The 27,210-nt window shown below is 48.1% G+C and overlaps 1 protein-coding gene across 3 annotated transcripts in view; it reads left to right on the top strand.

The window, feature by feature from the left end:
• The window catches only part of col16a1 (collagen, type XVI, alpha 1), a 425,594-nt gene that overhangs the window by 314,324 nt on the left and 84,060 nt on the right, over positions 1-27,210 (top strand). For all 3 annotated transcript variants that reach the window (XM_078237703.1, XM_078237702.1, XM_078237701.1), the window contains 9 exons: positions 579-632; positions 6,175-6,243; positions 7,999-8,052; positions 11,790-11,816; positions 14,358-14,435; positions 17,672-17,725; positions 18,215-18,295; positions 22,572-22,622; positions 25,451-25,495. In XM_078237703.1, the coding sequence (XP_078093829.1) occupies positions 579-632; positions 6,175-6,243; positions 7,999-8,052; positions 11,790-11,816; positions 14,358-14,435; positions 17,672-17,725; positions 18,215-18,295; positions 22,572-22,622; positions 25,451-25,495 (513 nt within the window). The remainder of the gene's footprint in view (positions 1-578; positions 633-6,174; positions 6,244-7,998; positions 8,053-11,789; positions 11,817-14,357; positions 14,436-17,671; positions 17,726-18,214; positions 18,296-22,571; positions 22,623-25,450; positions 25,496-27,210) is intronic.

The raw sequence follows: 27,210 nt of genomic DNA, 5'->3' as shown, positions 1-27,210 counted from the left end.
CTATGAGGAGAGGCTGAGGGATTTGGGATTGTTTTCGCTGGAAAGGCGGCGGCTAAGAGGGGATCTTATTGAAACATATAAGATGATTAGAGGTTTAGATAGGGTGGATAGTGATAGCCTTTTTCCTCTGATGGAGAAATCCAGCACGAGGGGGCATGGCTTTAAATTGAGGGGGGGTAGTTATAGAACCGATGTCAGGGGTAGGTTCTTTACCCAGAGGGTGGTGAGGGATTGGAATGCCCTGCCAGCATCAGTAGTAAATGCGCCTAGTTTGGGGGCGTTTAAGAGATCCGTAGATAGGTTCATGGACGAAAAGAAATTGGTTTAGGTTGGAGGGTCACAGTTTTTTTTTTTAACTGGTCGGTGCAACATCGTGGGCCGAAGGGCCTGTTCTGCGCTGTAATGTTCTATGTTCTATGTTCTATCCACAGGCAGCAACCTTCCATTACCCACTCTGCTGTCAGTGAAATGAGCCAGGGCCCTTAGCCGTGCAATAGCCTCCCTGCACCTTCAAAACAGCTCCAGAGTCGGACCCTGTCCTGTGTACAGAGTGCTCCTAATGCTGTGTTTCTTTGCAGGGTGCAGCTGGGACACCGGGAAGACCCGGATCTACCGGACAAAAGGGCAGCAAAGTGAGTATTTACCACTCAGTACACTTTGGATAGCTGTAATGACTCAGGAAACCCGACTGGAAAGGAACATAGTTTATTACAGAATACAAAGTAAAACCACCACCGTGATGTACACATACTAGTCCCTTCCTGGGACTACCGTTCAGCAGGTCCAGTCCTGCGCCTACTTTATAAAAGGCACAAGCAATGTGTTGCAGCTGGGCAGGCCACTACCTGTTACCAGGGGAGCTACTTAACGAGCCCCACAGGGAGACCAATCAGAGATTTCCAATAGACATCGTGGGGTTATCACACACATGGGCGGCACGGTAGCCCAGTGGTTAGAACTGCTGCTTCACAGCTCCAGGGACCTGGGTTCGATTCCTGGCTTGGGTCACTGTCTGTGTGGAGTTTGCACATTCTCCTCGTGTCAGCGTGGGTTTCCTCCGGGTGCTCCGGTTTCCTCCCACAGTCCAAAGATGTGTGAGTTAGGTTGATTGGCCATGCTAAATTTGCCCCTTAGTGTCCTGGGCTGCGTAGATTAGAGGGATTAGTGGGTAAAATATGTAGGGATATGGGGGTAGGGCCTGGGTGGGATTGTGGTCGGTGCAGACTCGATGGGCCGAATGGCCTCTTTCTGTACTGTCGGGTTTCTATGATTTCTATGATACCTACCCCACTCCGCTTGGGTTTGAGGTTTCCTCCTTGATCCCAAAATGACGGGGCCTTTTCTGTCACTTTGCCCGTGGCCTCATCTCTATCACTTGAAGGGTCTGGCTGAGGGGTGTGTAACAGCTGGGTTAATGCCTCTTTCGCGAAGAGCACCGAAGAGCCACTACAGGGGGCTTGTCCTCAGTGCCGACCTCTGACTAGGTGTCTGCTGTCTCTTTCTCCATGTCCGAGCCAGAATCTTCATCGTCCAGGTGACTGGCTCTTGCGTTTTTAGAGGACTGATTTTCCTGTTGAAACATGTATGAAGAATGCTGGCAATGACATGTCCATGGAAACAGTTGTCTCTGCCGAGGGTTCCCTGTACTGGAGGTGATGTATGTTCTTCTTTAAAATCTTCTCCCTGGTTTTTACCTGATAAAAAAACCAGTCCTGTTGTCTCGAGAATAACTCTTGGGATCCATGAAGAGCCATCGCCGAAGTTCCTCATGTGTTTTTATCCATTCATGGGACGTGGGCATCACTGTCTGGGCCAGTATTTATTGTCCATCCCTAGTTGCCTGAAGGCAGTTGAGAGTCAACCACATTGCTGTGACTCTGGAGTCACAGTAGGCCAGATAGGTAAGGGTGGCAGATTTCCTTCCCTAAAGGACATTCATGAACCAGATGGGTTTTTCCAATAATTGACAATGGTTTCATGGTCATCAGTAGATTCTTAATTCCAGATATTTTTTACAGAATTCAAATTCCACCAGCTGCCGTGGCAGGATTCGAACCCGTGTCCCCAGAACCATCATGTTGACCATATCTCCCAGTTTGAAATCTTTAAGTGGTCTCTGACCATCATAGGTTTTTTGGGGCTTATTGTTTTGTTGCTGGCCTAATCTAGTCCATAGGCGTTGGCCCATCAATAGGTCCGCCAGGGCTACTCCCATTGTCATATAGTTAAAAAGGAAACGTGTGAGCTTTGTTTCTACAGAACCTTTGGTTTGTTTCTTCATGCCATTTTTAAGTGTCTGGACTGCCCACTCAGCCAGGTCATTTGAGGACTGGTAGTAGGGTGCTGAAAGGATGTGTCTTACTCATTTCGTACTCATGAAAGTATGGAACTCCTTGCTGGTAAATGGCCCTGCAAGGTCTGCATGTACTCACACCCAGGGTCTCCTCGACATTCCCAAGGATAAACGAGGCTGCTGGTGGGGCCATCTGGTTTTCCTGGCAAGTTTTGTCTGTCACGAGAACCTCGGGTATATCATGCGCACTAACATATTAGCAGAGTTTCTCTATGGTCTTGTGAGAGATAGTAGAGGCCATCTGGTACACGTCGATCCATTTTGAATGGGCATCGATGAGAATTAAAAACATGAAGCCCATAAATGGCCCTACAAAGTCTGCATGTACTCACACCCAGGGTCTCTTTATCATTCCCAGGTACAATGGGGCTGCTGGTGAGGCCTTCCAGTTTTCCTGGCAAATTTTTACCGCTTAACCGTGTTTTCGATATTACTCTCTATGCCGGACCAGCAGACATAGCTCCTTGCGAGCATTTTAATCTTAGAAATTCCTGGGTGGCCATTGTACAATTCTTGAAGTATTGGTTGGTGGCCTGAATGCAGGACAACCATCCGGGCTCCACATAAGATGATGCCATCTTCTATACTCAACTTCTGATACTTAGAGAGAGAGATAAGATTTCAAATTCTCCATAGGATGCTATGACATAATTTTGCCAATGTAGGGTCCTTTTGGGTCCATGCCTGAATTTGCTTGATGAAAACTGGCAGAGTGTCCATGAAGTTCAGATTCATGACGACTTCATCCATCCTCGGAGAAGAAGATAGGCTGGTGGGTTGTGGCAGGCGGCACAAGGCATCCGGGATGGTTATATGTCTCCCTGGATGATGTTCTAAGGTATAGTCATAGGCACCTAATATCAGTGCCCAATGTTGATGCGATGGGAGGGATCACGTTATCTTCCTTGAAGAGACCCAATAGAGGTTTGTGGTCAGTTACTATGGTGAAATGCTGGCCGTAGACATACTGATGGAACCTTTTCACCACAAGCACCATGGCCAAACTTTCTTTTTCGATCTGGGCATAATTCCTCTCTACATCTGCCAGGGCTGGTGATGCGTACACGATTGGACGTTCCGTTGCACCGTCCCAACAGTGCAATAACACTGCTCCTATCCCATAGGGAAATATGTCACAGGTTACAATGAATGGTCTCAGGGGCCATAATGGGCTAGTATATTGGTTGACAGCAATTATTGTTTGATGTTTGCAAAGACTTTCTCTTGTGGCATTTGCCATGACCATTTCTGATTTTTTTTAAACAGTATGTGGAAGGGTGCTAGCAAGGTCGCCAAATTCGGTATGAATTTTCCATCGCAATTCATGAGGAAAAATATCAACTCTGTTGAGTTCCTTGGAGTCAAAGTCCCTTTTATGGCTTTAAAAAAAACCATAAGACCTCTTCCGAACTCTTCAAATGTTCCTTTTCAGTAGCCTGAGATTAAAACTTCATCCAGATAGACTGCACTCTGGACACCCCTTGAAGGATGTTCTCCATCATCCTTTGATAACTGGCGCAAGCCGAAGACATCCCAAAAGGCAAATGGGTTTACTCATACAGTCCTTTGTGAGTATTTATGGGGACATACTGGCACAGCCCATTCAGCAAATGTTACTGGGCGGATGTAGAATGCCAAGTTCCAATTCGGCCTCTACTTCAGCATAAGAACATAAGAAATAGGAGCAGGAGTAGGCCATCTGGCCCTTCGAGCCTGCCCCGCCATTCAACAAGATCATGGCTGATCTGAAGCGAATCAGTTCCACTTATCCGCCTGCTCCCCATATCCCCTAATTCCCTTACCGATCAGAAAACTATCTACCCGTGATTTAAACATATTCAACGAGGAAGCCTCCACCACTTCAATGGGCAGAGAATTCCAGAGATTCACTACCCTCTGAGAGAAGAAGTTCCCCCTCAACTCTGTTCTGAACCGGCCCCCCCTTATTTTGAGGCTGTGCCCTCTAGTTCTGGTTTCCCTTCTAAGTGGAAAGAATCTCTCCACCTCTACCCTATCCAGCCCCTTCATTATCTTATATGTCTCTATAAGATCACCCCTCATCCTTCTAAACTCCAACGAGTACAGACCCAATCGGTTTAATCTCTCCTCATAAGCCACACCCCTCATCTAGAGCACAGGGTCTAGTTGTGCCTTGAAGAATTTAGGTCGGGCCTCTGGGTCCGCATAGACCTTGGCCCTAGCACCTCTAATCTTCTTGGAACACTTTGGGATACTTCCCAATAACTTTGTATAAATTGCAATTTAAAGATCTGTTGCCAATCCAGATGGATTTTCTGTGGCCAGTCCCTTCCCAAATGGCTGGGCCCTGGTCTTTGCACCACTGTTAGGGGGAATCATCGGACTGTCTGTTGCTCTGCATAACTGGGGTTACAGTTGTCCCAATAATATATAAGGGCTGCACAGTGTATGTGGCCAATCTAGCCTTGGCATCCCGCAGGCTTAGAGGCAAGATGCCACATTGGAGTTGCCTAAAAGTTTGCTCTGTGACAGATACAGTGGTCTCTGTGTCTACCTCCATGTCTAGGAGGTGCCATTTACCTGGAGTTTAATCTGGATGGGGGCCACTTTGGGAGCAGCGATGCAATTTAGCTGCATCAATTTCTCATTCTGGGCTGTTATGTTTGCAAAGTCCTGACCTGAGGTGGCTTCACCCTTGGCCTGGGGGGTGTATGTTTTGCCTGTTTCGGTAGCCTTATCTGGCACGGACCCTATGATTACAAGCGCTGCGTGGGTGCGCTCACTCCTCACCGTATTATGGAGAAACTTCCCACCTAGTTCTAGAATCTCACGGGCTCTGACCCCAGTTGCCCTTTCTTGGCAGCAACTGGGAGATGCGGTCGTTATTCGCTGTGGACTTGGTTCTGCGATATGGGGTTGCCCAAGGCTGACAATTTACTGTCTCTGCACCCCTGAAGATCCTGGGCCCTTTTTTCAACATTTTCCATGTTCCAAATAATTGGTGCGTGTACGGAAATGTCAAACTGCCCGATAATCCCTGGGTTTAGAAATATCTATGGGAGTCAGTTTGCTCCACAATCAACTCCCAGATTGAACTCCTGAATCCATTCGGTTCCTCGGATCTCACTAGAGGCTTTCCACTGGAAAGTTTATTTATTAATGTCACAAGTAGGCTTACATTAACACTGCAATGAAGTTACTGTAAAAATCCCCTAGTCACCACACTCCAGCGCCTGTTCGGGTACACTGAGGGAGAATTTAGCATGGCCAATGTGGGAGGAAACCGGAGCACCCGGAGGAAATCCACGCGGACACGGGGAGAACACGCAAATTCCACACAGACACTAACCCAATCCGAGAATCGAACATGGGTCCCCGGGGCGGTGAGGCAGCAGTGCTAACCAGTGTGCCACCGTGCAACCCCGGAACAACTTATAGATTTTGGAGGATGTTAGGGCAGTGGTCACTCTCTGGGACACTGGGCATCACTGGCCCAGAGGCCCAGGCCCCAGTGCCCCAGATACCTGGCCCCTCGATGTCCCCATGAAAGAAGTGAGAAAAGAAGGCCTATCTGGGTACTAGTGTTCTTACCTAGTCTGGCTCATAGGTGACTCCAGTCCCATGCCAGAGTGGTTGACTCTTCCCTGTGAATTGGTCTAGTAACCAGGTTACCAACCTCCCAGTAATGATAACAATCAGCCCCAACCCTTTCAATATTTTAATATGGGCTTCATGGACATGTTACCCAGGCTCCTGAGAAAAATGACTTTCGGAGAGGTTCTTGTAGCAAGGTTGAAACAAGCGTTTAAAAATCAAGTTTATAATTTTATCTTGTGTCTTAGGGACAATCTGGTGAACATGGGATCCCAGGACACCCAGGGGCCCCCGGTGTGGGGTTGCCTGGGATACGGGTAAGCACAATTACTCACTTAAACCTCGAGCTGCAAACCTTCCCTTCAGACAAGGACAAGACAAACATTGCTTGTCTGAACAGCCAGTGTCACAATGATTGATAAACTGAGAACATTACCATTCCCCACACCTCTCCCTGAGTAACGCTGAGAAATTTAACCATTGCATTTACCCAGCGAATGGAGTGAGTACAGAAAATTCTGCAAAAACTCAGTGGGTCGGGTAACAATTGTTGGGAATGGAAAAGAGTTCATGTTTCAGGTTGATGACATTTCATCAGAACTCAACAGGAACCCGGGTCAAAGCAGATCTGGTTCAGGTGGTGTTTCTCAAGCCTCCCTCCTGGAGACAAACACACGGGATCAAAGTCTCTTCAATCTTCTGGCTGGGGAGTGCGCTGAGCGAAAAGAATTTGGCACAGACTCAGTCTCATTATAGCAAGCTGACTCAGAGCCCCAGTGCACTGGGTACACAGTCTGAGCCTGTGTCAGAACATTCCTGAGACAGTCCCAGGGGGACCTTATCTCAACCTGCATCATAAGCTGTACCTGTCCTGGGAGTGTTTGATGGGGACAGTGTAGAGGGAGCTTTACTCTGTATCTAACCCCATGCTGTACCTGTCCTGGGAGTGTTTGATGGGGACAGTGTAGAGGGAGCTTTACTCTGTATCTAACCCCATGCTGTACCTGTCCTGGGAGTGTTTGATGGGGACAGTGTAGAGGGAGCTTTACTCTGTATCTAACCCCGTGCTGTACCTGTCCTGGGAGTGTTTGATGGGGACAGTGTAGAGGGAGCTTTACTCTGTATCTAACCCCATGCTGTACCCTTCCTGGGAGTGTTTGATGGGGACAGTGTAGAGGGAGCTTTACTCTGTATCTAACCCCGTGCTGTACCTGTCCTGGGAGTGTTTGATGGGGACAGTGTAGAGGGAGCTTTACTCTGTATCTAACCCCATGCTGTACCCGTCCTGGGAGTGTTTGATGGGGACAGTGTAGAGGGAGCTTTACTCTGTATCTAACCCCGTGCTGTACCTGTCTTGGGAGTGTTTGATTGGGACATCTCGAGGCTCGCTGTCCAATTAAGAATGGCGGGCTGACTCTCAATGCAGACCGACCAATCAGACGTAGGCAATCCCCACAGGAGACCACCCCTCATCGGTTAAGGTGAGGGAGCCTCTCAGAGACCAAATAAATGAATAATAATGAGTGAACCAACAGGCATGTGTCTCTGATTGGAGGGTCACCCCCTCCAGCAGCCGGGTTGGAAGCCATGGCGACGACCTTTGGTACTCCTGCCCTTCTCTTTGGGGAATGGAGCCTCCAGCTCAGAACAAACCCGCAGCTTGCCGCAGGGGGTCCATGAAACCGGTGTCCACGCGGGTAGCGATGGGCCGTTCTGCCACTGCCAAGATCACGGGTGTGAGAAATGCCCCTAATTGGGGCTTCATGTCTTCAGTTGGCTGCCTCCTTCTGGACAGCTGCCAATCAGCCTGTGGCCCCACCTCAGGACAACTTCCCGATAGTGGGAACGCTGGAGTCGGGGGGTGGGGGGGGGGGGGTGGGGGGTGGGGGGGGGGGGGTGGGGGGGGGGGTCGGGGGGGGGGGGTGGGGGGGGTCTTCCCAACACTCTGGGGCTGGGATAACTTCACCCTTTGAATCAACACTGTTACTGGCTATTCGATATAATGAGGAGGTCATTGATGGGAATGTCTCTCTCTGACACCCAGTGTACTGACTGTTCTTGGTATTTCCCAGGGAAAAGATGGAGAGATTGGAGATTCCGGGTTACCAGGGAAACGAGGCCTGCCAGTAAGTGCTATTCAATCTATTAGTGATACTTCCCCCATTTCTTTGTGCCATTGGTTGACCAGTTAGCCAACTGTCCACAGGCAGATATGAGGGGCAGGGAAGAGGCCTGGTTTGCGTGAGCTGTATCCCAGGCAACTGCTCAGGACTGAAGCAGCAACACAGGAAGGAAACCGGGTGAGAAAGTAAATGAGACACAGGTCAGGGACGCCTGACCCAGGATGCACTGTAATCATAGAATCCCTACAGTGCAGAAGGAGGCTATTCAGCCCATCGAGAATGCACCGGCAACAATCCCACCCACACCCTAACCCCACATATTTACCTCACTAATCTGTACGACACTAAGAGGCAATTTAACATGGTCAATCAAACTAACCTGCACAGATTTGATTTGATTTGATTTATTATTGTCACATGTATCAACATACAGTGAAAAGTATTGTTTCTTGAGTGCTATACAGACAAAGCATACCGTTCATAGAGAAGGAAATGAGAGAGTGCAGAATGTAGTGTTACAGTCATAGCTAGGGTGTAGAGAAAGATCAACTTAATGCAAGGTAGGTCCATTCAAAAGTCTGACAGCAGCAGGGAAGAAGCTGTTCTTGAGTCGGTTGGTGCGTGACCTCAGACTTTTATATCTTTTTCCCAATGGAAGAAGGTGGAAGAGAGAATGTCAGGGGTGCGTGGGGTCCTTAATTATGCTGGCTGCATTGCCGAGAGAGTGGGAAGTGTAGACAGAGTCAATGGATGGGAGGCTGGTTTAGGTGATGGACTGGGCTACATTCACGACCTTTTGTAGTTCCTTGCGGTCTTGGGCAGAGCAGGAGCCATACCAAGCTGTGATACAACCAGAAAGAATGCTTTCTCTGGTGCATCTGTAAAAGTTGGTGAGAGTCGTAGCTGACATGCCAGATTTCCTTAGTCTTCTGAGAAAGTAGAGGCGTTGGTGGGGCTTTCTTAACTATAGTGTCGGCATGGGGGGACCAGGGCAGGTTGTTGGTGATCTGGACACCTAAAAACTTAAAGTTCTCGACTCTTTGGACTGTGGGAGGAAACCCACGCAGACATGGGGGGAATGTGCAAACTCCACACAGTCACCCGAGGCCGGAATAGATCCTGGGTCCCTGGCACTGTGAGTCTGCTGCGCTAACTACTATGCCATCGTGCCATCCTAATTTACGCCATTGCATACTCCGAACTTTCCACTGTGAACCTACCCCAGAATTCCCTGGAGAAGCAATTAGAATTGTCCAGAGTGAGCACAATAGGGAATTCTTTAGGAAAAGCCGAATGGACTCATCGCCACTGCATCAATTAGCAAATAGATATTGACTGAATTCTAAATGTCCAATCTCTTTGCAATGCTGAACTACACTGATTTGCAGGCCATCGGTTAGGGTCTGGGCCACAATCGACTGCCCTTTTTCTGCCAGGAACATTCAAATCAAAGATTTATCTTTTTGAACCATTCCTTTTGAAGGTGAGATTTAAGTGGCCTGGTATATTTACACAGGGCGGCGCTCCACAAGGACTGTCTCATTGAGCAGCCAGTGACCAGAGTCTGGGCTCGAGGGGATGGGGGGGTGGGAGGTCACCAGGGATATAACCAACCAAAGTTGGCAACCCAAAATCCTGAATAAACCAAATCCAATAAAGTCAGTGAAAAGCCAGACGGTTGACTAGAGCAGCACGGTGGCACAGTGGTTAGCACTGCTGCCTCACAGCGCCAGGGACCCAGGTTCAATTCCGACCTTGGGTGACTGTGTTGTGTTTGCATGTTCTCCCCCATGAGTTTCCTCCAGGTGCTCCGGTTTCCTCCCACAGTCCAAGGTAGGTGGATTGGCCATGCTAAATTGTCCTTTAGTGTCTGCGGATGTGTAGGTTAGGCAGATTAGCACAATAAATGTGTGGGGTTACAGGGATAAGGTAGGGGGTGGGCCTGGGGAAAATGCTCAGTGGGAGAATCAGTGCAGACTCGATGGGCTGAATGGCCTCCTTCTGCACTGTGTGGATTCAATGGTTATATCACGAAGCTTGAATGAATCCTGAAGATATCTACAAGGCAACACTCAATGGCCACACGGACCTCTCCTGAAAGGGTTAAATCATATCAGACTTTTGGATAAACTTGGCTGGTATTCCTTTCAGCATTGAGGGGTAATCTGGCCGAGGTGTTGAAATGGCTCCAAGGATTGGAGAGGGTGAAGAGAGATAAATAGTGAGAAACTGTTTCCTCTGCTGCGGGGAGTCAGGATAAGGGATCAAAACCTCAAATTAAAATCTGGGCCAGTCGGGCAAAATCAAGAAGCAATTTTCCCACCAATCTGAGGGAAATCTGGAACCCTCTCCTGCAAGAGGCTGTGGAGGCTGGGCCAATGAGATGGTTGGATTTTGTTGGATGAGGCAATTGAGGGATATGGAGTGACGGCAGATAAATGGAGCTGAGGTACAGGATCAGTCAGGATCTGAGTGAACAGCAGAGCAGGCTCAAGGTGCTGTTCTGAACTTCCCTGTCCACCGGCCTGATGGAGATGTCTGCCTGTTTAATACAAAGTGGCTGAGAGTGGACAGTGGCACGTCCCTCACACTCACTCACACTCACACACATACTCAAACACACACACACACACACACACACACACACACACACACGTTCACACAGACTCTCACACACTCACATACTCACACACACTCTCACACAGTCACACTCATTCACTCACTCACGCACACATACACACACGTACACATACACACGTACACACGCACACACACACGTACACACATGTACACACACGCACACATACACACACACACACGCGTACACACGCACACACGTACACACACGTACACACACGTACATACGTACACACGCACACATACGCACACACGTACACACACGCACACATACACACACACACGCACACATACACACACACACGTACACAAACGTACATACGTACACACGCACACATACACACACACATGTACACACGCACACACGTACACACACGTACACACACGTACATACGTACACACGCACACATACACACACACACGTACACACGCACACGTACACACGCACACATACACACACACACGTACACACGCACACATACACGCACACATACATACACACGCACACATACACACGCACACGTACACACGCACACATACACACACACACGTACACACGCACACATACACGCACACATACACACACACGCACACATACACACATACACGCACACATACACACACACACGTACACACGCACACATACACACACACACGTACACACGCACACGCACACATACACACACACACGCACACATACACACACACACGTACACACGCACACATACACACGCACACATACACACACACACGCACACATACACACACACACGCACACATACACACACACGCACACATACACACACACACGTACACACGCACACATACACACACACACGTACACACGCACACACGCACACATACACACATACACGCACACATACACACACACACACGTACACACGCACACATACACACACGTACACACGCACACATACACGCACACATACACACACGCACACATACACACACACACACACACACGTACACACGCACACATACACAAACTCACATGTTAAGCACCCAGTCACTACAGTCAAGTTCTGGGTTTTTGAATTCTTGCCGCTGACAGAACAAACTTCTTTCATGTTATTTTTTTACAGGGTGTGACAGGAATTAAAGGTGAAAAGGTAAGTCTGTATGAATGAGCTGATGTGTTTATTGTAGAATCTCAAACCAGTGAGGTGGCAGTTCTGATCCAGCACTCTGCTGTTGGAGTTTAATTGTAGGCATTCCACCAATTTAAAGGTCCTTCCTCACACATTGACCACACCCCCCCACCCCCCCCCCCCCCGCCCCATCCCCAGCCCCCCTCCACAGACACTCACAGCTCCGACAGGCTTTGCATCATCGCAATAATTGGATTGTCCTCTCTCCATCATGGAATGATACAGCACAGAATCCATTCAGCCTCTTGTATCTGTTCTCAGTTCATCCAGTCCACACACAGCTGTGTTACACCACATCACTCATGTTGCACACACTTCAATTTGCTGAAATCTTCTACAGGCATTGGGAGCCCAACATTAGGACCGTGGGACTGCCCTGAGCCAGTGCCTGAGCTCGGCGCCTCCACCAGAGCAATGTGGCCTCCTTATCAATCTCATTGGCTGATTAAAGGAGGACAGAGGGTGGCCCCGGGCAACAAGAGATCCAATGGGACGGCCCAAGACAAAGGCCACACAGTAGTCCCACTGGGAGCAGCGCGTGCTGCTGGGAAGAAGGACCTGGGTGAGTGCCTCAAAAGGGCGGCACTCGGGAAGGCCACATTTTGCAGTGATGACAAAGAACTGAGAGGTGCCTCAGGGTAGAAGGTTGACCCATCCAGGAGCATGTCTGCTCCTGGTGAGCAGTGACCCCCCCCTTCCCCCAGTGCTATCAATAAGGTCGGGGCCCACTGACCTCCCAATAAGAGGCCATCTCTGCAGCATAGCAGTCTCCCAAGGCAGCAGGGTGATGGCAGGAAGGTTGCAGCACTGGGGTGAAATGGTCCTTAGTTGGGGTCTTTGTGGGCTTCATTGTCTGTCCTCTGTGAGGCCCCTGGGAATTTGGAGGTGAGATAGCAATGGACAGCAGCAATGGGGTTCCCCATTCACTCCCAAAACTGTCTCCAAGGGGCCAGCAACATGGCCCCAAGTTCCTGACAGATAGGGCTGTATTATTGGCTGATTCCTCTGACATACCAACATATTAGAGGGAATGACAATTTAGTCATTCTTCTTTAGTTTAATGTTGCATAAATTGCGAGATGGTGATAATTAAAGCTGGATTTAAATAGGAATGCTCAGTGGGGCAGTGTAGTGGGAGCTTTACACTGTATCTAACCCCGTGCTGTACCTGTCCTGGGAGTGTTTGATGGGGGACAGTGTAGAGGGAGCTTTACTCTGTATCTAACCCCGTGCTGTACCTGTCCTGGGAGTGTTTGATGGGGGACAGTGTAGAGGGAGCTTTACTCTGTATCTAACCCCGTGCTGTACCTGTCCTGGGAGTGTTTGATGGGGGACAGTGTAGAGGGAGCTTTACTCTGTATCTAACCCCGTGCTGTACCTGTCCTGGGAGTGTTTGATGGGGACAGTGTAGAGGGAGCTTTACTCTGTATCTAACCCTGTGCCGTACCTGTCCTGGGAGTGTTTGATGGGAGTCATGATATGAAGATGCCGGTGTTGGACTGGGGTAAACACAGTAAGAAGTCTCACGACACCAGGTTAAAGTCCAACAGGTTTATTTGGTAGCAAAAGCCACTAGCTTTCGGAGCGCTGCCCCTTCGTCAGGTGAGTGGGAGTTCTGTTCACAGACAGGGCATATAAAGACACAAACTCAATTTACAAAATAATGGCTGGAATGCAGGTAATCAAGTTTTAAAGGTACAGACAATGTGAGTGGAGAGAGGGTTAAGCACAGGTTAAAGAGATGTGTATTGTCTCCAGACAGGACAGTTAGTGAGAATTTGCAAGCCCAGGCAAGTCGTGGGGGTTACAGATAGTGTGACATGAACCCAAGATCCCGGTTGAGGCCATCCTCATGTGTGCGGAACTTGGCTATCAGTCTCTGCTCAGCGACTCTGCGTTGTCGTGTGTCGTGAAGGCCGCCTTGGAGAACGCTTACCCGAAGATCAGAGGCTGAATGCCCGTGTTTGCTGAAGTGTTCCCCAACAGGAAGAGAACACTCTTGCCTGGTGATCGACAACCTGTCCTGGGAGTGTTTGATGGGGGACAGTGTAGAGGGAGTTTTACTCTGTATCTAACCCCGAGCTGTACCTGTCCTGGGAGTGTTTGATGGGGGACAGTGTAGAGGGAGTTTTACTCTGTATCTAACCCCGTGCTGTACCTGTCCTGGGAGTGTTTGATCGGGACAGTGTAGAGGGAGCTTTACTCTGTATCTAACCCCGTGCTGTACCCGCCCTGGGAGTGTTTGATGGGGACAGTGTAGAGGGAGCTTTACACTGAATCTAACCCCGTGCTGTACCTGTCCTGGGAGTGTTTGATGGGGACAGTATAGAGGGAGCTTTACTCTGTATCTAACCCCGTGCTGTACCTGTCCTGGGAGTGTTTGATGGGGACAGTGTAGAGAAAGCACTCACTGTAATATTTACTCTTTGCTCACTTCTTGCACTCTGCAGTGTTAAAGTAATATTTTGATAGTTCATTGAACCTGTACCTTGTACTCTACAGGGAGCAACTGCTGAACCATGTGTCTGTGTTAATGGGATCCCAATCCAACCAGGACATGGAGGAATTCCCGGAGGTTCTGTAAGTACCTACAAAAAAGCATGGTGATGTATAGAGATTATTGGGGTCCTGTGTCCCTGTGGATTGTGCTGTTCATGTCAGAGGCTAGGAATCCTGCGCCAGTAACTCACCTCTCAGCTCCCCAAATCCTGTCCATCATTTATAAGTGTGATGATAGTGTGTTATTGATACAATATATTGTTGATTTCTGTTTAAGGGGAATGTTTTAAATTCAGCTTTATGCTACATCTAGTCGGTGTGTCTGGAAGGAATACAGCGCAGCTGCTGGCAGAGCAGGATAATTGCTCATTTTAGCCATGTGGTATTTCCTTAGGTGAGAGCTAATGGACTTTTGTTTATAGATGGAACTTCCCCATGGGTTTTGATTAAAGGAATGGAAGGTGGGTCAAGATATGCAAGGTCATGTGACAATGTGGTTAATGGGAGAAAATAGGTATGTAGCAGAGAAAGCAGGTTTGATTTCTGGCTAGGGTTTGTTTAAAGGCAGAGGTCTGCGAACTGCTCTGAAAATCTAAACCTGTCTGAAAGCTTGCGGATTGTCTACACTCCTTATAGTAAATATATGTATGATTGTTAACTGTATTTAAAGTGAAATTTGAAGTCTGTAAGAGGAATGTTGCTTATTTGGAACTGAAACAGTAACAATTTTGAAATTAAAGTTGTCTTTGGGAAAATATATTGACTATCTAGCTGATCTGTGCCCTCATTATTTTATAGACTTCATTAAGATCACCCCTTAGCCTTCTACGTTCCAGAGAAAAAAGTCCCAGTCTATCCAGCCTCTCCTTATAACTCAAACTCACTGCCTCCTGATACCAAGTGTCCAGGTAACTCTCCCCCTCCCGGTTGTGCCACAGCATCTGAAGCTGAGACTCCAACTCATCAATTCCACACTCAGCGATCTCTGATATGTTGGGTATAAAGGCTGGTGATGGCAAAGAGCTGGTAATGTAACGACCAACAGGAATCGACAGGTGTCTAACCAGAGTTTTTTTTTAATTCATTCATGGGACATGGGTGTTGCTGGTTGGGCCAGCAGTTATTGCCCATCCCTTGTTACCCTTGAAACTGAGAGCCATTTCAGAGGGCAGTTGAGAGTCAACTACATTGCTATGGCTCTGGAGTCACATGTAGGCCAGACCGGGTAAGGACGGCAGATTTCCTTCCCTAAAGGACATGAATGAACCAGATGGGTTTTTCCAACAATCGACAATGGTTTCATGGTCAACAGTGGATTCTTAATTCCTGATATTCTTTATTGAATTCAAATTCCAACCCTGCCATGACAGGATTCAAACCCGGGTCCCCAGAACATTAACTGAGTTTCTGGATTAAAAGTCTAGTGATAATACCACTAGGCCATTGGCAAACCCCAATCAGTCTAATTTCCTTTCATTAACATCAGTGGAAATGAAGGCCGAGGGGATGTATAAACTGTAAATAACCCTGGCAGAAGGTCACTCTCTGCACCTCTCACTCACCCTCTGACAGAAGGACTGAACATCCAACAGGCACTTGGCATGATCTTCTGTCCAATCAGTGGACAGTGAATGGAAATGACTATCTCACTCAACGCCCCGAGTGATGGTTTATTCCATCACGACAGGAATGAAACAGCAGAAGATGAAACTTCTCCCGTACTCTGTGAGTGAGGCAGCCTCTGCCGTGTATGGTTTATAATCGTATGCTCGCACTGACAGTGGGGTGTCAGTGGCATGTCAGATGGAGGTTGTTTCCCGCAGCGTTCAATTCTCCCAACAAATCAGCAGCTCAGCCTAAACATCACAGCTCCTGAATTTGATGTGTTTAATGGAGGCGAGGAGATTAAAGGCGGGAGGAGTGTAAATGTGGAAGCACAGGATTGGATTTTGCTGTTTTGGAATGTTGGTTTCAGTAATTCCTCACAGTGAGTTCTCTCAATCACATTCACAACAATTACTCTTCACAAAACCAACCCACGGTAACCGGAAAACCCAGTTTGGCGAAACTGTTTGACTTTTGGATGGGTCACTGATGGTGGCTGTTGTGGGAAATTCTTCTCAGTGGCCTGATTAATTTAAAGACTAAATCTTTTCATTAAACATTTCATTTCACAAAGGCAAAAAAAAGTGTATTCAGTTCAATGAAATTCTTCAATTAAACTAGTTTTATTAAAACATTGAAATGTTAGAATCAAAAACATTACAAATTAACAATATCCAGACAAACATACAATTAAGACAAGACAAATCTCATTTTGGTCAAAATGGGAGATCTTTGGTTCGACCTTCACAGCTAATGCACGAGCAGCTTTCACAAAGATCTCAGATTTCATGCCAAAAAGTAGAATGGTTATACATTTTGTTATCAGATTAATCAGCCCAGCACTTAATTAACAGCAATTTCATTGATTCACTGTTCTGTCAATCTAATGATGGCATGTCCTTCTTAGAATCTTAGAAACCCTACAGCACAGAAAGAGGCCATTCATCCCTTCGAGTCTGCACCGATCACAATCCCACCCAGGCCCTATCCCCATATTCCTACATATTTTACCCGCTAATCCCTCTAACCTACGCATCCCAGGACACTAAGGGGCAATTTTAGCATGGCCAATCAACCTAACCCGCACATCTTTGGACTGTGGGAGGAAACCTGAGCACCCGGAGGAAACCCACACAGACACGAGGAGAATGTACAAACTCCACACAGACAGTGACCCAAGCCAGGAATCGAACCCAGGTCCCTAGAGCTGTAAAGCAGCAGTGCTAACCACTGTGCCACCGTGCCGCCCTTCAATCAATAATTCTTTGATACCTTCAGACATAACTCTGTTATTCGTCTGTTTTACGGAAATTCTCTTCCAAAAAATGGCTTCTTTTGATTCAACATTTTCTCTAACTAGTTTAAACCGGTTCCATTGGACTTATTCCCCCGGCTTAGAAGTGCATTGGTAATTTATTTTGTTGCATTATTTGTGTCTGACTTGTGCTGATATCTTTCATGAATACATCTTTCATTTTAATGACATGTTAAAAACATTTCTCAGAGACATCAAGATGTTACTTACATATTTTGTATTATTCCTCATGTTGGGAATTTAGAATTAATCAGAATTCTCAACTACAGTGGCCTTCCTTCTTTAGAAGCAGAGGCATTGAACAGACACTATCGCAAGGTGCTGTACAGATTGGTGATGGCCAGGTGCTGAACTGTACCATGTTGATCTTTTCACCATGCTTTTTGATTTGCTGCAGGGTCAAGACGGCGATCCAGGGGCGGGAGAAGTGGTGTGGTATCCGGGTCCTCAGGTGAGTGTGACTAGCCAGACAACAATGGTTAGCACTGCTGCCTCACAGCTCCAGGGACCCAGGTTCGATTACCGGACTGGGTCACTGTCTGTGCGGAGTCTGCACATTCTCCCCGTGTCTGCGTGGGTTTCCTCCAGGTGCTCCGGTTTCCTCCCACACGCCCAAGAGAAGTTTGTTAGGTGGATTGGCCATGTTAAATTTCCCCTTAATGCCCGAAGATGTGTAGGTTAGAGCAATTATGCCTGGGGTTACAGGGATAGGACTAGGGGGTGGGCCTGGGTAAGATGCTTTGTCCGAGAGTCGGTGCAGTCAATGGGCCAAACAGCCTCCTTCTGCGCTGTAGGGATTCTATGATTCTAACTAGTTTAATTGTCCATTTACCTGGAATTCCGATAGTTCAACTCAGGGAAGGTCTCAGTCTTCAGAGCTCAGTTAGCTTTCTTGATTTTCAAATCAAAAATAATTGTTTTCTCAATTGTTTTCCTCCAGGGACCACCTGGACCACCCGGCCCACCTGGACAGCCAGGCCCACCCGGACCTGCAGGGATACCCGGAGGAAACGGCCGACAGGTAAGACAGGTAGAGAAATATCCCACTCAGATATAAATGGCCAGTTCAGTTAATGTGGACAGATTGTATACCCCAGACCCCCCTCACTGTAACACTCTGATATACCCCACACCCCTCACTGTAACACTCTGATATACCCCACACCCCTCACTGTAAGACTCTGATATACCCCACACCCCTCACTGTAACACTCTGATATACCCCACACCCCTCACTGTAACACTCTGATATACCCCACACCCCTCACTGTGAGACGCTGATATACCCCACACGCCTCACTGTAACACACTGATATACCCCACACCCCTCACTGTGAGACGCTGATATACCCCACACCCCTCACTGTGAGACGCTGATATACCCCACACGCCTCACTGTAACACACTGATATACCCCACACCCCTCACTGTGACACTCTGATATACCCCACACCCCTCACTGTGACACTCTGATATACCCCACACCCCTCACTGTAACACTGATAACCCCACACCCCTCACTGTAACATTCTGATATACCCCACACCCCCTCACTGTAACACACTGATATACCCCACACCCCTCACTGTAACACACTGATATACCCCACACCCCTCACTGTGACACTCTGATATACCCCACACCCCTCACTGTAACACTCTGATATATCCCACACCCCTCACTGTAACACTCTGATATACCCCACACCCCTCACTGTAACACTCTGATATACCCCACACCCCTCACTGTGACACTCTGATATACCCCACACACCTCACTGTAACACTCTGATATATCCCACACCCCTCACTGTAACACTCTGATATACCCCACACACTTCACTGTAACACTCTGATATACCCCACACACCTCACTGTAACACTCTGATACACCCCACACCCCTCACTGTAACACTCTGATATATCCCACACCCCTCACTGTAACACTCTGATATACCCCACACACTTCACTGTAACACTCTGATATACCCCACACACCTCACTGTAACACTCTGATACACCCCACACCCCTCACTGTAACACTCTGATATACACCACACCCCTCACTGTAACACTCTGATATACCCCACACCCCCTCACTGTAACACACTGATATACCCCACACCCCTCACTGTGACACTCTGATATACCCCACACCCCTCACTGTGACACTCTGATATACCCCACACCCCCTCACTGTAACACACTGATATACCCCACACCCCTCACTGTGACACTCTGATATACCCCACACCCCTCACTGTGACACTCTGATATACCCCACACCCCTCACTGTAACACTCTGATATACCCCACACCCCTCACTGTGACACTCTGATATACCCCGCACCCCTCACTGTAACACTCTGATATACCCCGCACCCCTCACTGTAACACTCTGATATATCGTATGCCCCTCACTGTAACACTCTGATATATCGTACACCACACAATCTACTTTAAAATTATTTCACATTATGACAAAAGATCTTTCCTATCCTCTGGTGTCTTGTTTTCTGATTAATTATTCACAAGCTCCTGTCTCTCTACATGACTGAGAGGATTTGCTGAGTTAAACATGTCAGTTTCCTGTAACACTGTCTGACACTGACCCTGCATCTTGTTCATTCACCATGAGTTGCTGCTCCTTTCGCTCCGCGAACCGCACTCTTGACATCCCACAGTGCACCATTCTGCGGTTAATCTTTCTTCTATTAACACTTACGGGCAGGGTGGGAGGAGTGCATGATTATAAACCATAAGAAATAGAAGCAGGAGGAGGCCGTTTGGCCCCTCGAGCCTGCTCCACCATTCAATAGGATCAAGGTTCATCCAACGTTCCTCACATCCAATTTCCTGTCCTTTTCCTGTAACCTTGATTCCTTTACTGATCAAAAATCTATCTCTGCCTGTGGAGGACGGAGAAGATCTGCAGAGAGATTTGGACAGGCTGAGTGAGTGGGCGAGGATATGGCAAATGGAGTATAACATTGATAAATGCGAGGTTATACACTTTGGAGGAAATAATAACAAATGGGATTACTATCTCAATGGAAACAAATTAAAACATGCTACCGTGCAAAGGGACCTGGGGGTCCTTGTGCATGAGACGCAAAAGCCCAGTCTGCAGGTACAACAGGTGATCAAGAAGGCAAATGGGATGTTGGCCTATATCGCGAGGGGGATAGAATATAAAAGCAGGGATGTCTTGATGCACCTGTACAGGGCATTGGTAAGGCCGCAGCTGGAATACTGTGTGCAGTATTGGTCCCCTTATATGAGGAAGGATATATTGGCATTGGAGGGAGTGCAGAGAAGGTTCACCAGGTTGATACCGGAGATGAGGGGTTTGGATTATGAGGAGAGGCTGAGGAGATTGGGTTTGTACTCGTTGGAGTTTAGAAGGATGAGGGGGGATCTTATGGAGACTTATAAGATAATGCGGGGGCTGGATAGGGTGGAGGCGGAGAGATTCTTTCCACTTAGTAAGGAAGTTAAAACTAGAGGACACAGCCTCAAAATAAAGGGGGGTCGGTTTAAGACAGAGTTGAGGAGGAACTTCTTCTCCCAGAGGGTGGTGAATCTCTGGAATTCTCTGCCCACTGAGGTGGTGGAGGCTACCTCGCTGAATATGTTTAAAGCGCGGATGGATGGATTCCTGATCGGTAAGGGAATTAAGGGTTATGGGGATTAGGCGGGTAAGTGGTACTGATCCACGTCAGATCAGCCATGATCTTATTGAATGGCGGGGCAGGCTCGAGGGGCTAGATGGCCTACTCCTGCTCCTATTTCTTATGTTCTTATGTACACAAGGACTCTACCCCCACAGCTCTCTGTGGCAAAGGGTTCCAAAGACTCACAACTCTCTGAGAGAAGAAATTCCTCCTCATCTCACTCTTAAATTGGTGTCCTTTTATTCTGAGACAATGCCACCTGGTCCTAGACGCTCCCATGAGGGGAAACATCCTCTCAGCGTTTACCTTGTCAAGCCCCTTAAGGATCCTATATGTTTCAATGACATCACCTCTCATTCTCCTCAATTCCAATGAGTAGAGTCCCAACCTGTTTAATCTTTCCTCATAAGGCAATCCCTCCATACCGGGAATCATCCTGGTGAACCCTCTCTGAGCTGCCTCCATTCAAATAATATCTTTCCTTAAATAAGGAGACCAAAACTGCTCACTGTGCTCCAGATGTGGTCTCTCCAGTACCTTGTACAGTTGCAGCAAGACTTCCCTATTCTTATACACCAACCCCCTTGAAATAAGGGCTAACATTCCATTAGTTTTCCCGATTACCTGCTGCACCTGTGTGCTGGCTTTCTGTGTTTTGTGCACAAGTACCCCCAAATCCCTTTGTGTTGCAGCTTTCTGCAGTTTCTCTCCATTTAGCCCCACTACTCTGCAGGTTGTACCATTAATGTAAAATGTACTCATCAACGTTGTTTACCTTATCTCCTGGTCCCCATAATGGAGGAGTCTTTAACCAGGTTTCTTTCGATAAACACAGAATCATTGTCTATTATAAATAACATTTGTTAACGAGTTGCAAGTATTGATTAAGACACTGTCATAACTGGGAAATATAACTGTCTATTTCTTCCCAACGAATTCTCCTCCAATGCACGCACGCATGATGCACGCACACACACACTCACACACACACTCACACCACACACACACACACACACACACACACACACACTCACACTCACACTCACACAGATGGAGACGGGCCTTAGTGGATAACCTTATGAAATAAAGGAGAAAGTTGATGGAATCTCGATGGTGTTGACCTGGAGTTCTCCGTGTGATCTCCTGATGGATATCTGGGAGTTGTCCCTACTGGTTGCAGCTTTGTAGGTCGAAATGCAGTCCAGTTCCAGTCAGGTGAGGGTTTTCTGGCTGCAAGTTGATGACCATACGCGATGTTAGGCAAGGTTTGTAGAGAGCGAGCCTGTTTGGGAAGCCTTCCGTCCTCAGCTGGTTCCTCAACATGACTGACTTCAAAAACCAGCAGGTTCACAATTTAAGTCTCTTCTCCCTCATGTGTCTTCCAGTTCAAGTGGCCCTTTCAATGCTTTTGCCAGTTCCAAACAATCAGCCAGATCGTCCTCAAGTACCTCAAAGGTCAGCTAATCTCTGGGAAGAGGCCAGCTTGTTGACAATTCCAAGATGAATTTGTTCTTAAAAAAAGTTCCCGAACGTACAAATCATCTACATGTCCTTCCCATTTACAAAAGAAAAGCTGCATCTCGACACACAGGATTCTAACATAACGACTGTCTTTATTTTTCAGGGAATTCCAGGGAATGATGGGATGCCCGGTGCTCCCGGACTTCCGGGAACGGTATTGTGTTTATTTGATTGTTTGGGATGCGGAGGAAGAGAAATGTTTTCCAATGTTGTGTATAATTGATAGGCCCGAATCCCCCAGGCCACGAGACTGAGTTGTAACTGCATTTCCCAGAGTCCCTCCTGAAGGATTTGCTCATCTTAAACTATTCCTATTAGTGGGAGTTGATCTTCCCATGCCCTCAGCTGTTGTTACTGTTTTAACTGCCTCAAATGATATCGGTAACCGTACCACTCAGTAACACATGTTAAAGAAGACCTCCCAGCAGGTGTCCAAATCACTTGCCTTTTCGATAAGATCTAGTTGGAGCCTTTACAGTGCTCATCCCCTGATCAGATATAGCCTCGCACTGGCAAAAAGCTGAGTACTTTTTTTGGGTCAAAGGAATTGCCTTTCTTGGATCTACAAAGAACATGTGCAGTTTTCCACTCCCAGTCAGTCCACCCCCGCTCCCCCACCCTCCAGTCAGACCCCCCACCCTCAGTGACTGTGGTCCTACAGCTGACCTCCCTAGTGGCTGACCGGTTGTCCAGCTGTCAGTGGAATGGAATTTAAAAGGAGGGAAGTTTTACTGCAGCTGTACAGGGCCTTGGTGAGACCACATCTGGAATACAAACATTGGCCTCCTTATGTGAAAAGGCTACATAATTACATCAGAAGCAGTTCAGAGAAGGTTTACTCAATTCATTCCTGGCTTATCTTGTGAGGAAAGGTTGATCAGGTTCGGCCTATATACTCCCACTGAAACATGTCAGACCCTGGAGGGACGGGCTAGAGTGGATACCAGGAGATGTTTCCAGCTGGGAGGGAACTGGAACTCAAGGACATCATTTAAGAATAAAAGGGTGGAATTTTCCCAAACAAATTCTAATTGTCGAATTTGCTTAAAAACTGGAGTAAATCCTGCTGGGCTTTTCAGCGGGAGTTTCAAAATTAGTCTTCCACACTCTGTCCACTGCAGAGTGCAGTAGCGTGAATCATACTGAAAATCAGGGGGCAGGGCCTATCCCCGCTGGAGAAGCCGGCAGCATAGCGCTGAGCGGCCACTGCGCTTGTGCCAATCTGTCAGCGCCGAGATCAGCGCATGCGCAGTGGCCCCGCACTGCTGGCCTCCCAATTGCTGGCCTCCCGATTGCTGGCCAGCACAACAACCCCCCCATTGCTGCCCCTCCGAACCTCTCAACCCTGATCGCTGGCCCCCCGAGCATGTCCAGGCCAGCCTCGACTCCCCCCTGCCCCCAGCCTACCTCGATGTCATCCCCCCACCACAGCCCAGATCTCCCAATCACCATCCCCCCACTGGCAGCTCCGAGAGCCCTCCTCATCCCCTGCATTCCTGATTCCCCCCCCACCTCCCCACCCTTGTAGGCTGACCCCACATCCCAATGGCCAGCCCCGATCGCTGGGCTCCCTCTGTCACTGATCCCGAGTGCAAAGTGGCAGCGGGACCCCCCCATCCTCACGGATCTCCCACTCCAGAAGCCCCACCCCAGGCCCTTTCCCCATTATGCCCCCCTTTGGCGCTGCCCGATGCCTGGTGGGCAGTGCCAAAGTTCCCCCTGTGCATTGCCACTTTGCCCCTTGCGCAGTTCCAGGGGGCCCAGACTGGCACTGCCAAGGTGCCCGTGCCCAGTTAGTGAGGAGCTGTTGTAAACCGTGCTGGTGTGAAACACTCCTGGGCAGAGGGGGGTGGGGAAGAGTGTCAGGCAGGATGGGATGGGGGGGGGGGCAGGGAGGGGGAGAGAGGCTAGCAGGCCTGGAGACTTCAGTCCCGGGCCCGCTGATGATATTTAAAATATATTGAAATTGCCATTTAAATCATTTATGACACCGATCGCCAGAAGTCCGGCTGCCGGAGACTGGCAGAGACCGTGGTGCCCAGTGGGGAGCCTGCGAAATAACCACCGCTCCGGTCTCTCGGCCTACTGCACTACAAAAGCAGCTCAGCGGCTGGGAGAATCGCCCCCAAGAGGTCTCTCTTGGGATGACTGAGATGAGGAGAATTTCTTTTCACTGGGATGGTCTTCAGTCCACGGAATTCTCTTCCCCGGGAGGTAGTGGGGACTGGGTCATTGAATTATTCAAGGCGGAGTTAAATTTTTGTTAGATAAGGGAGTCAGGGTTATGGGGAGCAGACAGCAAAGTGGAATTGAGACAACAACCAGACCAGCAAAGATATTATCGAACGGTGGAGCAGGCTTGAAGGGCCGAATGGCCTTCTCCTGCTCCCAAGTCTTATGTTCCTTCTCCTCCCCATAGGAGGAGGGGCTGCAGCCATACCCCTCCCAGAGCCTTTCACATTTCCCCCCACCAGGCCCTGTCCCTGTCCCACTCCCTTTCCCAGATCCTTTCCCCTCACCTTCCCAGACTCCCTGACAGACCATCCTTGCAGATTCTCTTCCTTTCTCCCAGACTTTCTTACTCCCCCTCTCAGACCCTCTTATAGTTCCCCCTCCCAAAGCCAGTGTCACCTGCTCCCTGATACACTCCCCACCTTCGACCCAAGCCTTCTCGCTGCCGCTCCTATTTCACCCTGCCTCTCTCTCGCAGACCCTCTCCCAGTCCCCACCCCAGAGTTCCAGTGACAGAGGCTGATGGGCCGACTCACTGTGATGCATGGGAGGTATTGAGAGTAACATGAAACAGGACAAAGCATGGGGGGGGGTTAGTGTTTGGACTCACTGGGACCCCCTCTCAGAGAAGCCCTGAACTGATGCTGATTTCCTGGGTGGGTTCAGATGGATGGCTAATTCTATGCAGCTAACTTTATGTGACTAGTCTCGATGAGTGAATTATTTCAAACATCGCCCTTTATTTTTCAGACTTCACTATCGCTGGTAGCTGACAGGAACAGTTCTTACTACAAGGTAAGAGCAGACTGTTAGAGACAGACTTTAAGGGGACATAGATGGGATGCAAGACTGGGCGGAGAAGTGGCAGATGGACTTCAACCCAGATAAATGCGTAGTGGTCCATTTTGGCAGGTCAAATGGGATGAAGGAGTGCAATATAAAGGGAAAGACTCTTAGTACTGTGGAGGATCAGAAGGACCTTGGGGTCCAAGTCCATAGGACTCTAAAATCGGCCCCGCAGGTGGAGGAGATGGTTAAGAAGGCGTATGGTGTGCTGGCCTTTATCAATCGAGGGATTGAGTTGAGGAGTCCGGGGATAATGATGCAGCTATATAAGACCCTCGTCAGACCCCACTTGGAGTACTGTGCTCAGTTCTGGTCGCCTCATTACAGGAAGGATGTGGAAAAGATTGAAAGGGTGCAGAGGAGATTTACAAGGATGTTGCCTGGATTGAGTGGCATGCCTTATGAGGATAGACTGAGGGAGCTCGGTCTTTTCTCCTTGGAGAGACGTAGGATGAGAGGAGACCTAATAGAGGTGTATAAGATGTTGAGAGGCATAGATCGGGTGGACTCTCAGAGGCTTTTTCCCAGGGTGGAAATGGCTGCTACGAGAGGACACAGGTTTAAGGTGCTGGGGTGTAGGTATAGGGGAAACGTTAGGGGTAAGTTTTTCACACAGAGGGTGGTGGGCGAGTGGAATCGGCTGCCGTCAGTGGTGGTGGAGGCAAACTCAATAGGGTCTTTTCAGAAACTCCTGGATGAGTACATGGGACTTAATAGGATGGAGGGTTATAGGTAGGCCTAAAAGGTAGGGATATGTTCGGCACAACTTGTGGGGCTGAAGGGCCTGTTTTGTGCTGTAGTTTTCTATGTTTCTATATTGATACTTTGAAAAGGAATTGGATACGTTCGATAAAGAAACAGTTAAAGGCTGATGGGGAAAGGGCGGGACAGCGGTCTAATTGGATGGTTCTTTGAGAGAGTTAGCAGAGGTAGATGGGTTGAATGGCCTTCTTTATGCTGGTAATAAACCTGTGCACATTGATAATGGTGTGGTGAAATATAACCACCTATCCGTATCTATAACCAAACTGTCAACACATTTACTTTTAAAGGATTTGACATTTTTATTTAATGAAAAAAGTGGCAGTAAAAGACATTCCCGACAAAACTGTGAAGCATTTCAATGGCGTGTCCATTTTAAGGTGTTTATATTTTCTTCACACAAAACATCTGTCATCCATTCCCATACCTTCTGCCATACTTTACTCTCATATAAACAGTTTGGCAGTCCAGAGACAGAGTGAGAGCTAGAAGGTCTCCAATAACATCAAACATAAGGTTGACAACTCTCTAAGTCTAAGCTGGAGTGTGTAAGAATTAAATATTAATTTTTAGGATATTGATGTGAGCAAACCAGGGGGGGTAAATCATTCAGGCATTGAGAAAATTGTTTAGATAAAATTTTTGTTTATTAGTCACAGAAGATATTGAAGGTAAAAAGGATGAATAGCTCTTGGATTGGCTGGGGTGAATGAGCTTCGTGAGAATACACATGTTGAGTGGCCAATGACAGTAACATGGGAGTGGGAATAATACCGAAATCTGCAGGAATATATTCAACCAAAGATTCCAATCATTCAACTTGGCCGCTTCATCTGGCATGGCACTTCCCTGGCCCAGCGTCTGATCACTTATTTACCACATGGAGAATCAATGATTGCAGG

The sequence above is a fragment of the Mustelus asterias genome, chromosome 21 (genome assembly GCF_964213995.1).
Source record: "Mustelus asterias chromosome 21, sMusAst1.hap1.1, whole genome shotgun sequence".
Classification (NCBI taxonomy): domain Eukaryota; kingdom Metazoa; phylum Chordata; class Chondrichthyes; order Carcharhiniformes; family Triakidae; genus Mustelus; species Mustelus asterias.
The sequence above is the reverse complement of the archived record's forward strand: the minus strand, read 5'-3'. Positions and strand labels throughout refer to the sequence as shown.